At 43.9% G+C, this 14,317-nt stretch overlaps 1 protein-coding gene across 7 annotated transcripts in view; it reads right to left on the reverse strand.

The window, feature by feature from the left end:
* Positions 1 to 5,400: 5,400 nt before the first annotated feature.
* LOC119463792 (A.superbus venom factor 1-like) overlaps positions 5,401 to 14,317 on the reverse strand; it is a 268,434-nt gene continuing 259,517 nt past the window's right edge. For all 7 annotated transcript variants that reach the window (XM_049668402.1, XM_049668407.1, XM_049668410.1 and 4 more), the window contains 2 exons: positions 7,329 to 7,473; positions 5,401 to 5,594 (listed from right to left, as the gene is read on the reverse strand). In XM_049668402.1, the coding sequence (XP_049524359.1) occupies positions 5,465 to 5,594; positions 7,329 to 7,473 (275 nt within the window). In that variant the 3' untranslated portion in view covers positions 5,401 to 5,464. The remainder of the gene's footprint in view (positions 5,595 to 7,328; positions 7,474 to 14,317) is intronic.

Here is a 14,317-nt window from a genome sequence, read left to right on the forward strand (position 1 = left end):
GATTTGCCTCGCGTTACGCCAAGCTGGTTGCGGGCCAACTTTTTTTTTTTTGTCCTCTCCTTCTCGTATGCTCAGCGTCATGCAGAGGGCACATTGCCGGCAAGCGGGGCAGCGGGGGTCTCGGAGTGGCTGCAGCAGTCGCAGTCTAGCGGCAACGTTCGGCACCTCCCACTGTCTTGCAGAGTTGCCTGTCACTGCGGCAACCTGCGAGGCAGCGTTGAAAGGCGAGTCAGCCGCCCAGTAAGCGCAGCGGCGAGGCGCCGGACGATGTAGTACAACGGTGGCGAACTTTGATGGTTTTGACTGCGCTTGCTTGGCTGTCCTATATTTTGTATCAGCCCCGGTGCTCCGATTGGCTGGCCGCCCCTTCCTTTTGATTCAATATGAGGCCTTTCGCATTAAAAAAAAAAAAAGATATAAACACTGATAGTATAGATATATTTTTTGATCGCTTGAGCTAGACACGCACGCTGCCAAAATCCGGTACTTTTTTTATTAGCCGCCGTCGTCTGACCCTCTTCCAGGGAATTAATTGTGCGAAGGAATGTGTCATACCGAACGGTGAAAAAGTGGCTTGGGAAGAAGTCTAGATTCTGCACTTTTTTTTTTCTCTCTCTTTTCTGATTTGCGTATAGGATGGGCGCTCACGCAAATCGCGTCTCAACGCTTTCATGCGTGATCCTTCCTCCAGTGTATTTTCTGTAACGAACGGGAAGTTGTGGATGTCTTCCCGTATTGTGCTTTAAACTTTGTCTTCGTATTTCTTCCTACCATTTTAATTACGGAGGAACTCGAGCTCGCCGCGGGTCTTATGTTGCTGTCGACCCACGAATCTTCTTCCGCGTGGAAAAAAAAAAAAAGATAAATAGAACATAGCGTACGCCTGACAGAATAGAGCAGGAAATATAAGCAGGGAATCGGTTACGACAATGTAAAATGCCCGGTGCCAAGGACCCGATGGAGGAAGCGAATTGTTGTCGCGCCTGTGGTGGTCGGCCGACATTTCGCGAAAGGCGAGAAGCGGTGGATATACGAGCTCGCAAAGGGCGGCCGGGTTCAACGGCCTTTGACTTTTAGCCTGCCTTCCCCCTTTCCGCTTCCTCTTGAGAATTTGGCGACGGTTAGACTTGGATGCCGGAGATAAGCCCTCCTCTCTCTGGCGCTGGACATTGGAGCCCAACGGAAAGCTGCAGGAACAATTGGACCTCGCTGAGAAGTCGTATTTCACGCTGTCTTTGGCTCTCTGCGGCAGCACCGCACACGGAATTCGCGCATTCGACAAAGGATGAGTTCGTGTTCTCGGCATATATAAGCAGGTTTCTTGCTGGAAATACTTCCTCGCTCCCTTGTCCCGGCGATTGTTCGTGTGCAGCGGAGAGGTAAGAAGCGAACCCATGCAGGCGATATATTGCAGGCCAGCCGAGCCTTCTTGCAGAATTAAATAACGGACTTCTGGTGTGACCTCCTATCCGCGATTCGGTGCTGTTTTAAGTGGATTTGCAAGACGGACGGAATCGTTGATCCAGTTCGCTGACCGAGCGTGACAAAGGTCAGCGGCACCGAATGAAGCTGGGCCTGATCAGCGCGCCTCAGAGTTGCTTGTGACACGACCTGAGGCCGTTGTGCAGCACTTTATGCAGAAATTCGCATCCTCTATTTCTAATTACCGTCATTAGCCTAATGAAGTCCACTGCAGGGGCCAGATGACACTCAAAGACATCTTCAATTGCTCATGTCGTGCATGAACCGGAACCAACACCCTCAAATTTCTTATCATCATGCGATACAATCCTCTACTAGTACAAATGCGTTTCTTTTCTTTATTCAGCACCCGTTCTGCTACTCCAACAAACCACTGGCTATTTTCTCTACATATTACTACCTGCCGAGTTGTACTTATTCAATTTTATTTTAGCTAGAATGCCATATACTCTTGTTTGATACATAATCTATACTGCTGTCTGTCTTTTATGCCTATCGTTTTTTTTTTCCTTCGCTCGTTGCGCGGGCCTTCCTTTGCAAGTTCCTCCGTGTTGTTGCCCCGTAGGTTAACATACCGCAAGACTACGTTGGTTATGGGCATTTTTTTTCCATAGATTTTGTTGAGGCTGCCGGTATTTGCTTCGCAATTTCGGCCAAATGCATCCCTACCCATTTTTATTCTCCAACAGATTTCCCACTCATTGATCATCGTTCTCGTGTCTACTTGGCTTAGATAAATTTACATGTCACTGTTTCTGGAAGCAGGCTTACCCATCGCGAACCCTTGTTACCTGGTCAGGTAAACGAATAATAATAGAGCTGTCTGGATATTAACGGGTTCAAGCATATGGTTAGATTTTGCGTCTTCAGATCCTTTCATCATTCGTTGATAGTCCTTTTTTTTACAACCGCTTAAGCTGCTGTGCAAACCGCCGGCCCTGTGTTTTCCTGAGCGGTAAGTTAGTTTTATCTTGTGTTCCTTCAGGACTTGAGGTCATGAGGAATTTAGTATTTTTATCTCGCTTAGTATAAAGTTCAGTCATGTAAGACTTTAAGAATCAAATTCCAGTAAAAAAAAAAAAAAGGGCTTTAATGTTTGACGGATTCTTGGTGCTCAGGGTGCTTTTCGGTCTAAGTGCTGTTCGCCGTTGGCTAGCCGCTTCCGCTAATTGTATGTGCGGCATCACGACTGGCTGTCATCTGGTCTTACGAGCGATTCTAGCGTAAGAGAGTTTTGCTAATGATGGTATTACCCAGCAGCGGGAGAAACCGTTAAGTCTTCGTTAAAAAATAGAAAAAAAGAGAGAGGTTCTGCTAAGGGTTGGGGAAAGGGGACATCTCCAGCGGTCACTGTAACTGGTTCGTTCAAAGCTAACAACTGTTGCTACAACTGTTTGTAAGAGCAAATGCCAGCCAATGCTTTTGAGCATATGATTAGCGATGGCGGTCGGCCAATGGAAAATAACTTTTACGAACGAAAAGCTTTGTGAATTCGGCCCCTGAGCTATTCCGTGGCAGAAGCGAAGCCATAGGCACTCGATCGGCGCGCTTGTGTGGTCTCCCTGTCAGTTTTACTGAGAGAACACAATGTTGTTTAGCTTCGACGATGTATTGTTAACCGACGTATACATGACCGATGGCCAAACTAGCCAAACGTCTCTCCGTTCCGAGAGAACGGAAGGTGGTCCCTATTCGGAATCGTTGGGGAGGCACTCGACGATACACTGTTGCTTGTCCTCGCGGTCATTCCCATTTCGGCTTCCAGTTTGGAACTTTCAGGCGGAAACTTGTGTAATATGCCAAGGGTGAATGCGAAACTGCGTTTTAAAGGACATCCACTAAGCAAACATGAAATATCCTTCGTTTACGCAGCTGTAAGTGGAAAGCGATAGGAGAGACTGACCGCGTGTGGCTTGCAAATGCTTTAGACGCCAATTATAGCGCTAGGGGAACTTTCGGAAAACTCTCGACATGTGCTTGTATACAATGTTGCTGAGTTATCACTGTAAAATTTTTCTCCCTTTTAAGGTTATTGTTTCCAAATTTAGAAAGCGTTCAAGTGCATTTTAGAGAGCACTGCCACATTTGAGGGGCATTCTATATTATATGCAGTTATAGCTGACATCGCAAGATTTTTTGGCGCCCCAAGTGTCAATGTTGTAACGCAGTAAGGCTATGTTCGAGCCTAGAGATAACAAAAGGATTGATTGGCTGGCTGAATGCTGATTGATTGACTGACTTAGTGAGGATTGAAATTATGGAGTTTAAGGTGCCAAAGCAGCACGGAGGGCTTGGGAGACGCCGTAGTGGAGCTCTAGATTAAATTTGAGCACCAGAGGTTCCTTGATGTGCAGCCAAAGCTGTGCACAGTAGCTTTTTTTGCATTCCGACCCCGCGGGAAGCCGCCGTGGCCTGGGTGTCGAACATGTGACCTCGGGCTCAGTAGCAGAAAGTTATAAGCACTGCGCAACTACTGCGTGGGTTAACCGGGAGACAGACAGCTATATGTCTGAAATACACTCGTCACTTGATTATTCTAAATCGTTCGTTTTGATTAGTATTTACATGTTTACCGAACTATAAAGTGAACAAGCGAATAGGAAAAATAACAAATTTAGCTACGTCTTAGATACTCCGAAATTCATGGAATAGTGTGTCCTCCCGTAGAAATAATATTTCTGGCTACGCCCCTACTACAATGGTGCAGCAATATGGAACAACATACGGCACCGTCATCGAGTTTGTGGACGCTGATATGTTTTAAGAGCTAGAATTCTGTAGCCACCATTTTTTGCGTGCTGTAATAGCCAAACAGTAAATCTGGGGCCGAATTTCTAAGGCTTTTCGTTCGGAAAAACATCATATTCGCAAATGCAAAGATTCAATGATGCGAAACAATGCAACGAAGAACGTTTTCAAATGCAAACATTCAGAATTAACATCTTTTTAGGACACACATGTACCTCCTAAATAGTTCTTGCTATTTAATAAGAGCAAGAAATGCTATTCTGTATAAGTATTTGTAAGGGGTGGCGAATGTAAAAGCGAGTACAAGCAAAGCTATAGAAGTGCTCAAGAATGGTAAAAAGAACAGCGGCTTAGATGCTATACGAGAACGAACATGTTTTGAAAAGAAGAAATAGAACTATTATCGTCGCCTCATCTTTGACAATCCTAGATTCATTAATTAGAAAAAAAAATGTGTTTCTAAGGCCCGTATTTAGTTAAGAAACGCCTAGCCTAAACACTGAACGTGCCCTTCTGTTAAAGAGAGTCACTGTAAAATTGGAAGGACGTTCAAATTTGTGCGCTGTGTTGGATAAGCCTTAAGTAAAGAAAACTTGACGTTGGATCTCGCATGACTTGTTTGGCGAGTTAGATGGCAGGGGAGACAAAGAGGTGTCCTGGGCCAATACAGAGGCGAGCTTGCCGACGTCTGTCTGACGCAATCGTGGCTATACATTAATTTCCTGCGTGTAGACAGTGGTGGTTCGTGGTCATTACTATGTAACATGTAAGCTGAACAGAAAGGCTGCAGCGTCGCAGCGGGTATATTTCGTGTACTTGTGCCTACTAAAGGCTTGGGTGCAGCGGACAGCAGCGTTTTTGATGACCTGACGCCGTACCATTCTTTACTTTCAGGTCCTTAGATGCCTGTTCTTATCTCATTAGTGTGTTGATCGCTGCCGCCGTTGCCAGCTTTAGGTAATCAGCGCGCAGAGTCAAAGCGCAATAACCGACATTTAAAGAAAATAAAATGGTGCTGAAATCTTGATATTAGACTTTCATTTTTTCTCCTTGGGCCCTGAGCTTATGTAACCTTCCCTCTCATTAAAGTTTTCGGCACACCTGCGAGACACTGACGCAAAATCTAGCACCTGTGGGAATAATGCCGAATGAACAAAATAGAACAATGACTCTCGGGTGCTCAAATTTATTAAGCTGCACCGATAAATTGCTGCACATATTACATGGGAGAAATTCACGAGAAGCAGCGTGTTGTTTCATCAGAGAACTCCTTGATGAACCACGCGACAAGCTTTTCCTGTTTTCTCTTGTATCGCCGTCTGGTGGGGAAAACCATTGAGCTGCTGTCGATCAAATACATGAACCTGAAATGAAAAAAAAAAAAAATGAGGTGAGAAAAATGGAACGCTACTCACATTTTGTGAAAATGGAACTGAGAAAAGCAAGCATTGACAATGTGCGTTAAATGGTGTATCGACTAACGTATGGCTATCGTTGAATGTGCGCGACACCCGAAGAGGCAAAAATTTTGTAAGTGGGCTAAGGCTCATCAGTCTCGATGAAAGACGTATCTACAGTAAATTTTGTTGCAAGTTGGCTTGTTTAGTACGGAGCCTACCCAATGTTCTCACGGACGCACACATTGTCACGTAAATGCAACGAATACCGTTGTATATTTGTACCCCAGTACCTTTGTGAACCCCAGTTATCGCAAAGCGATGTGCAACGCTGTGATCAGCGAAAAGGAAAACCTTAATTATTTTTCACCAGTGTTCAAGAAAGTGAAAAGGCGGAACGTAAAAAGTGCTCACGTTACGTGACGCAACGTGGCTTCGAGATAAGCTGGAAAAATTAGAAAGTTGGTGCACTTCCATTTTGGTGCGAACGAACCGCGGTGACTTCATCGGTGACAGAACAGTGCTTGCTAATGAAGGAGTCGGATCAAATATGAATTTTCTTCTGCTTTAGAGTTGTGCGTTGCGTGACTCGACATTACTGATTAATTACGCGTCCGCCTACTCCATGATGCACCGAATTGTTCTTGCGCTTTTACTGGCGATTCGCTGTTTCTTATTTCTTCACGTTTCCCATTCTGTTCTTGGTGCATATGTCTCTCGCTACGAAGCGGTGTTTGAATTTCATTCTTTTTTATTTTTTTAATGCTATGACCGCTCGGTGTAGTAGGCTGTTTTCTTCTGAAACATGACGACTTAATTTTTTTTTTGTGGTACCACACTGCTATGAAATACGAATTCATTTTGTGTCGTAGAGAATCTAGCATGACGTAGTGCGTTCTTTTCTTTTGTCCATTCATAGTCTATATCGATTTCCAACATGGTTACATAGGGCGGGCGAAAAAAATGAAGAAGGAAACGCAGAGAGGGAGAGAGCAATATACAAAACTGAGGGTATCATAGTCTGAAGACTCATGCACAGGTAAAGTATGAGTGAGCACTTACATTTATCTATCTGTACTCGCATAGAAGAGAGAGAGAGAGAGAGAGAGAGAGAGAGAGAGAAATACTTCCATGGTGGCTGTTCTATAATGGACTGGAGCATGTTAATTTTGGCAAGAAGTGCTTTAATAAGCAGCTAGTCGAAGCCGCTTGCACTGGTTTGCGATGAAAATTCTAGGCCTTTATGTGTAAAATACTACGAGCTGGCGCAGTGCCTAGCGTATATGAAGGTGCGAGTTGGTTCAATTCCTCTGTCAGTCAAGGAGGTTCTTGGCGGAAGGAAAATGTGTCCTCGAAATGGGGGCCCCGTAGCATAGGTAAATACGGGAATAAAATTGTCGAAAGTGACTGCACGTACTGCGTTCCATGTGCGGTCTATAGGTGATTTGACGGGGATTACTTCGTATAGCATCAAGTTCGTACACAGATGGTACACGTTGCGCCCCCCCCCCCCCCCCAAAAAAAAAAAAGAAAAAAAAGTAGCAAGGAAAAAGAAAAAGAAACGAAGACCACAATATGTGAACGGACGTTCTTAGAGCTGCTTTTGAACGAGAATCCCATCGTAAGCTCAGAGCCAAATACGTCGCCGTCATTCTTCATTAACCCCATACAGAAATTCGATATTATCGATATTATACTTACTGTTTCTGCTTGAACTCATCTTCTTCAACATAAGTGGAATCTTTTCCCATAATGATGTATTGTTCGTCATTGGGGATATTTAATGTAGCGCAGTTGTCACGCGCCTTGATACGGCGTATCTTATTTTCCAAATTGTGTTCTTGGCCTAAAAAAAAGGAAAAAAAAAAACGAGTTACACAGCGACGCAACGGGCCCCAGAGAGATGCAGTGCGTAGCACATTGCGCGACATTCTGACGGCATGGCGGAGCTGATGGCAGTTGTCGTGGCGAAGAGAAGAGGTGAGAGCGCAACGAGGGAGTTGCGTCACAAGGGAACACGTCATTACGCAGACATTTCTGCCGCACAAAGCGAAATTAGTTGAACTCAGTTACAAATTTCGGGATGAATATCTCGGAACACAAGCACTGTAGAAAAATCAAACAAAATAAATTGACCTTAAAATGATTGTCATCGGCCATAAGCTCAAAAATCAAGCAAGTTAATTAATACATTTTAGCTAGTTATACACATTCTTATAATTCACCGCGCACAGCGTGTCCGTGAAGGTAAGCCGTCTTTGCATCGATATATGCGGTTATGAAAATGAGGCTTGCACGTATACAGGGTGTCCCAACTATCATGCACAAAGATTTCATCATCATCATCATCATCATCATCATCATCATCATCATCATCATCATCATCATCATCATCATCATCATCATCATCATCCTATATTTATGTACACTGCAGGACGAAGGCCTCTCCCTGTGATCTCCAATTATCCCTGTCTTGCGCTAGCTGATTCCAACTTGCGCCTGCAAATTTCTTAACTTCATCACTCCACCTAGTTTTCTGCCGTCCCCGACTGTGCTTCCCTTCTCTTGGTATCTATTATGTAACTCTAATGGTCCACCGGTTATCCATCCTACGCATTACATGGCCTGTCCAGCTCCATTTTTTCCGCTTAATGTCAACTAGAATATTGGCTATCCCCGTTTGTTCTCTGATCCACACCGCTCTCTTCCCGTCTCTTAACGTTAGGCCTAACATTTTTCGTTTCATCGCTCTTTGTGCGTCCTTAAATTGTTCTCGAGCTTCTTTGTTAACCTCCAAGTTTCTGCCCCATATGTTAGCACCGGTAGAATGCAATGATTGTACACTTTTCTTTTCAATGACAGTGGTAAGCTCCCAGTCAGGATTTCGCAATGCCTGCCGTATGCACTCCAACCCAACTTTATTCTTCTGTAAATTTCTTTCTCAAGATCAGGGTCCCCTGTGAGTAATTGACCTAGATAAACGTACTCCTTTACAGACTCTATAGAGGCTGACTGGCGATCCTGCATTCTTGTTCACTTGCCAGGCTATTCAACATTATGTTTGTCTTCGGCATATTAATGTTCAACCCCACTCTTATACTTTCTCGGTTAAGGTCCTCAATCATTTGCTGTAATTTGTTCCCATTGTTGCTGAATTGGACAATGTCGTCTGGAAACCGAAGGTTGCTGAGATATTCGCCGTTGATCCTCGCTCCTAAGTCTTCCCAGTCTAAGAGCTTGAATACTTCTAAGCATGCAGTGAATAGCATTGGAGAGATTGTGTCTCCTTGCCTGGTTCCTTTCTTGATAGGTAACTTTCTATTTTTCTTGTGGAGAACCAAGGTAGCTGTGGAATCCTTGTAGATGTTTGCTAAGATATTCACGTATGCCTCCTGTACTCCTTGATTACGCAATGCCTCTATGACTGCTGGTATCTCTACTGAATCAAATGCCTTTTCATAATCTATGAAAGCCATGTAGAGAAGTTGATTGTACTCCGCAGATTTCTCGATTACCTGATTGATGACGTGGATGTGATCCATCGTAGAATATCCCTTCCTAAAGCCAGCCTGTTCTCTTGGTTGGCTGAAGTCAAGTGTTGCCCTGATTCTATTGGAAATTATCTTGGTGAATACTTTATACAATACTGAAAGCAAGCTAATGGGCCTATAATTCTTTAATTCTTTAACGTCTCCCTTCTCATAGATCAGTATAATGTTGGCGTTCTTCCAGCTCTTCCAGCTTGGTACACTTTAAGTCGTGAGGGATTGCGTATAAAGGGTCGCAAGCTTTTCAAGCATGATATGTCCTCCATCTTTGATTAAATCGACTGTTATTCCATTTTCTCCAGCAGATTTCCCCCTGGTAATGTCTTTCAAGGCCCTTCTAACTTCATCACTAGTTATAGAAGTAGCCTCAGTATCCTGTTCATCACTACTTCGAATGAAAGTAGCGTGGCTGCTCTGGGAACTGTACAGGTCTGTATAGAATTCTTCCACTGCTTTTACTATGTCATCGAAATTGCTGATGATACTACCCGGCTTATCTTTGAGTGCATACATTTTGCCTTGTCCTATGCCAAGTTTTCTTGTCACTGATTTCATGCTGCATCTATATTTTACTGCTTCCTCAATCTTTTCCACATTATAATTTAGGATATCCCTTACTTTCTTCTTGTTGATCAGTTTCGACAGTTCAGCAAATTCTATCTGATATCTCGAGTTTGGCACTTTCATGCTTTGCTGTTGCTTTATTAGGTTCTTTGTTACTTGGGAGAACTTACCTACTGGTTGCCTTGGTGCCTTACCTCCCACTTGAATTGCTGCTTCTGAGATCAGCCTAGTTACGGTTTGATTCATTACCTCTATGTTGTCTTCATCTTCCTGTTCTAAAGCTGCATATTTGTTTGCGAACACCAGCCTGAATTGGTCTGCTTTTATCCTTACTGCGTCTAGGTTGGCCTGTTTCTTCTTGACTAATTTTATTATTTCCCTCTTCAAATTGAGAGAAATCCTAGACCTGACTAACCTATGGTCATTGCACTTTACCCTACCTAACACTTATACATCTTGCACTATGCTGGGATCGGCAGAGAGTATGAAATCTATTTCATTCCTTGTTTCTCCATTAAGGATTTTCCAGGTCCACTTCCTGTTGCTGCGCTTCCTGAAGAAGGTATTCATTATTCGGAGCCTATTTCTTTTCGCGAATTCTACCAACATCTCTCCTCTAGTGTTCCTAGAATCGATGCCGTAGTTTCGAATTGCTTGCTCATCAGCCTGCTTTTCCCCCACTTTTGCATTGAAGTCGCCCATGACTACAGTATACTGAGTTTGCACCTTTCTCATTGCTAATTCAACATCTTTATAAAACTGTTCTATTTCCGCGAATCCAAGCAATAGAAGTCCGCGAATACAAGCAAAATTGCCGCGCGACTGGCCGCTCGAGGAACTTTGCGTGTATTCGCAGGCTTCTTTGACGCTCAGAAAAACCCTTCTATGCAGCACGTGTTGAGCAACAGAAAGCGGCAGCGGGAGTTTTTTATGTTGTTTTACAATTTTCTCATTGACATTTTTAATGTAATTATAATATTTAGGAAGTTGATTACTTAATTAAGAATAATTACGTAATTATGCAGAATGCAAGAAATAGTCTGGGTATCTGCAAGTGACGGCCAACAACATTACCTTGGATCTGGCCAGCTAGGTGGAATTTGCATATTTTTAAATCTTGGTGCATGGTAGTTGTGACACCCTGTATATACAAACACACGCAACTTTTTCTACCAATATGCTTTAAAAAGGACTTTTTATCCGTTTTAAGTGCTTATTTGCTACGAGCTGTCCTTTAGCTGCAAACGTCCTATTGATATTAGCGGCTTAATATTGATAACGAAAGGTTAATTAGCGAATCTTGTTTAATTACGTTGCTAAGTGATATTTCAGGGAGTTTTCATTTGTGCGGCCCTGCTGTGACTCTTGGCCACCAGATACTATTAGTGCGTCTAGAATTCTATATTTAACTAATTAGGAACAGTCGTTGCTGAAACACCCTGCGTAGTACATTGAAATAGGTTTGCAGCGTAAAATATGTCATTTGGCCAATGACGAGCTCAATGTTTCTGCGGGGAGCGTGGATAATACGTCAAGAGAAAAAAATTATGGCATTTTACGTGCCAAAACCACGATCTGATTATGAGGCACGCCGTAGTGGGGGACTCCGGGAATTTAGACCACCTGGGGTTCTTTAACGTGCACCTAAATCTACGTACACGAGTGTTTTCACATTTCGCCCCCATCGAAATGCGGTCGCCGTGGCCGGGATTCGATCCCGCGACCTCGTGCTCAGCAGCCCAACAGCATAGCCACTGAGCAACCACGGCGGGTAATACGTCAAGAGAAGAACGTAGTATAAAATGTGTGCTCTGTGAAGACTCGTGCCATTTTGCCGGCGCCTCGAATCAGCAACACCGACGTCGTGGCCGAGGAAGAAGCTCACTATATATAGTATTGTGCAGGGCGGTCCAAGACGCAGCGAGCCGGGGCTCTAACCCGGGTCTTCCATCCTGCTTGAAGCCTTTTTTCCAGCCATACGTGCTCACTACAGTGTCGCGTATCCTCTTAACTAAAGTTTTATAAATACTTTGAAGCACACTGCACACTATACTGCTCTAAATGTGAAAATCTTCGGTCATGTACGACCGTTCTTTAGGATATATTGTGTTCCATTACGCAAGCTGTGTTTAGTTGAGAATGACACAGATAACCAGGGCCCGTAGCCACAAAAGCGCTCTTACGCCCAAACTGTTGGCAAGAGCAAATTTCACCCAATCCTGATACTAGGCATAATGTTAGCCAAGGCGGCCGGCCAATGGGAAAGAGCACTTACGAACGAATATCTTTGTGAATTCGGCTCCCGAAGAACTGAGCAGGGCGTCAAGGCAAGCAGGGCTTCAGAATACTGAGCCACGATAACTGAGCAAGCAAAATCGGTTGCGCAGTCGGGAAATCACTCAAAAATGAGTGTATATTGAGCGCTATGGGCGAATAATTGGTGTTCCAATAGCTATTCTTCACGCGTCTTGCCTTTCGTGTTCCCCCAGCACAAGGCTTTGTGACGTTTTCTCTGTGCTGACGGTTTGTTAAGATTGACGAGTCAAGTAAAAAATTTCGCCGCTATATACGGAGACGAGGAGCACAACTGGCCGAAAGGAGTCGACTTCACGCGTGGAAAATGGTGCGCGAAAACGTGCGCCGCGTCGTTCGAAAGCTTCGGAGTTGGTTGAGAGAAAAGTCTGGGCGCAAAAAATTGATCCATCTAATGATTGTTGTGTAAGATCGGTTTCGGCTACGAAGCCCAACAGAAAAGTTGGATCCTGACAGCGCAGTATGAATATGTGTCGATTGAAATCGATAATAGTGCCGTGCGGTTTCCGAAAATTGGGTGCACTTTTCAGATGCAGATGTTTTCGAAGAACAGGTTACCTGTGATCCTATCAGCGTTGTTAATGACGTTCTCCATCTTCATCTCGTCATCTACTGCAAGATTTCCTCGCGTGTTTTTTATTTGCGAAATAATTTAAAAAAATAGGGAAACGCCGATAGAATTCACAAGAAAGAAGTTAGAACTCAGGCCCTGAGTCCATGCGATGAGACGTCGAGTAAATGCGCTGCTCCGGAAAGTGCGGAGGGCGGAGGCTGCGCTTGGCCATTTCTTTCAAGTGCGCCACATCTTTTAGTTCGCTGTATTAGCAGATATATTTCTGCACTTCGGTGCTCATTTTCGTAACCCAGTGGGAGAACTTATTTTGTTATTGACTGTTACCGCACTTGCAGTTGTCGAATGAATTCGCTCTTGCCGTGTACTAATTGCCAGCCTTATGATTCGCTGAGTTGTTAAAGCGACTGCCCCGGAAAGGCAGTGGTGCCGTGTTCGATCCTCGGACCAAGACGTATTTTTCTTCTGCTGCGAAGCTTTTATTCCGGACGAACCCTTATGGGTTTCTTTTGTAGACTTCGTGCTACAGTTTGTGGGATGTCCATTTTCCCTGTCAAGGTCAAGGTATGAATTTTATTTCGTTTGCCAGAATGTCCATGGACGGCTGAGAAATAACGAAGGCGGCCAAAGAGGATTCATATGAGTTGTAACGCTCATAATATTTTGGCACTTCTGACGATTTGAGTTTCATATAGTGGGCTCATAAAGTAGTCACCGAGATAAAGAGAATTTAGACGCCTGTGTTCTATTGATTTTTGCGAGCAATCTCGTCCTCCGTCTCTGTGCGTTTTTTTTTATCGCTTCACACGCGCTGCTCTTTGTCTCATTGAACACTGTTTGTCAGAGATGAGGAGACACGCCCCGTTGTGATAAAAATAGGAAAGTAAACTGCCAGGCCATATGACTGCTGCTGGACGCGAGAGTCAGAATGTCTGAACGTCTGTCTCATACTGTAACTATTCGTAGCGTCCGACGCAATTAGCAAAGTCATCCCTATCTATTAACGCCGTGAAGGGCACCATGGCTTGTTCAAGGTAATTTCTCGCTCTCTTCATGTCTACTATCTCACGCCGAGTGCTTAATCTCAACACTGTGCTTCATCTTTCTTGCATTCTATTTGCCTCCGAGTAAGTTTGCTTACGGAAATTCTAACTGCAAACGCAATCCTTCATTTTTTTCTGGAAGCACTCGAGAGTTGAGTATTAAAATAAATAAATAGGATTGATGCCGTAGCGTTTTAAGAGAAACTGTTGTGGTCCTCGGATAGTTAGTTGTGTTGATGAGTAGGAATATTAGGCAAAAAAAGGGGAAAAAAGGAAGGTGATTTTCCCCTAACTAATGGATTTAAGAAGAAAGGTACTGCTTATAAAAATATTACTATATGGGCTGTTAATACAGACTCTGAATTTTCGTATGGCCCATAATCTGCACATCACCATCTTAACGCGTCTGCCGAATGTTTTAGGATTTGTTCGCAAAATTCAGTCAGGGTTATTGATTACTTGAAAGCTCACATTCCCATGTATTTTCTATGATGACACAACATAACCGATCCACTGCCGCTTCAGAAATGGGGCCTGTATTCACAAAGCAGTTCGTATGCAAAAGTGCCACGCTTGCGAATCGTGACAGCGAATATGTTTAGCGAAGGTGGCTGGGAAATGAAAAAAAAAAGCCAAAGAAGACAGAGAGAG

The sequence above is a fragment of the Dermacentor silvarum genome, chromosome 1 (assembly GCF_013339745.2).
Source record: "Dermacentor silvarum isolate Dsil-2018 chromosome 1, BIME_Dsil_1.4, whole genome shotgun sequence".
Lineage (NCBI taxonomy): Eukaryota > Metazoa > Arthropoda > Arachnida > Ixodida > Ixodidae > Dermacentor > Dermacentor silvarum.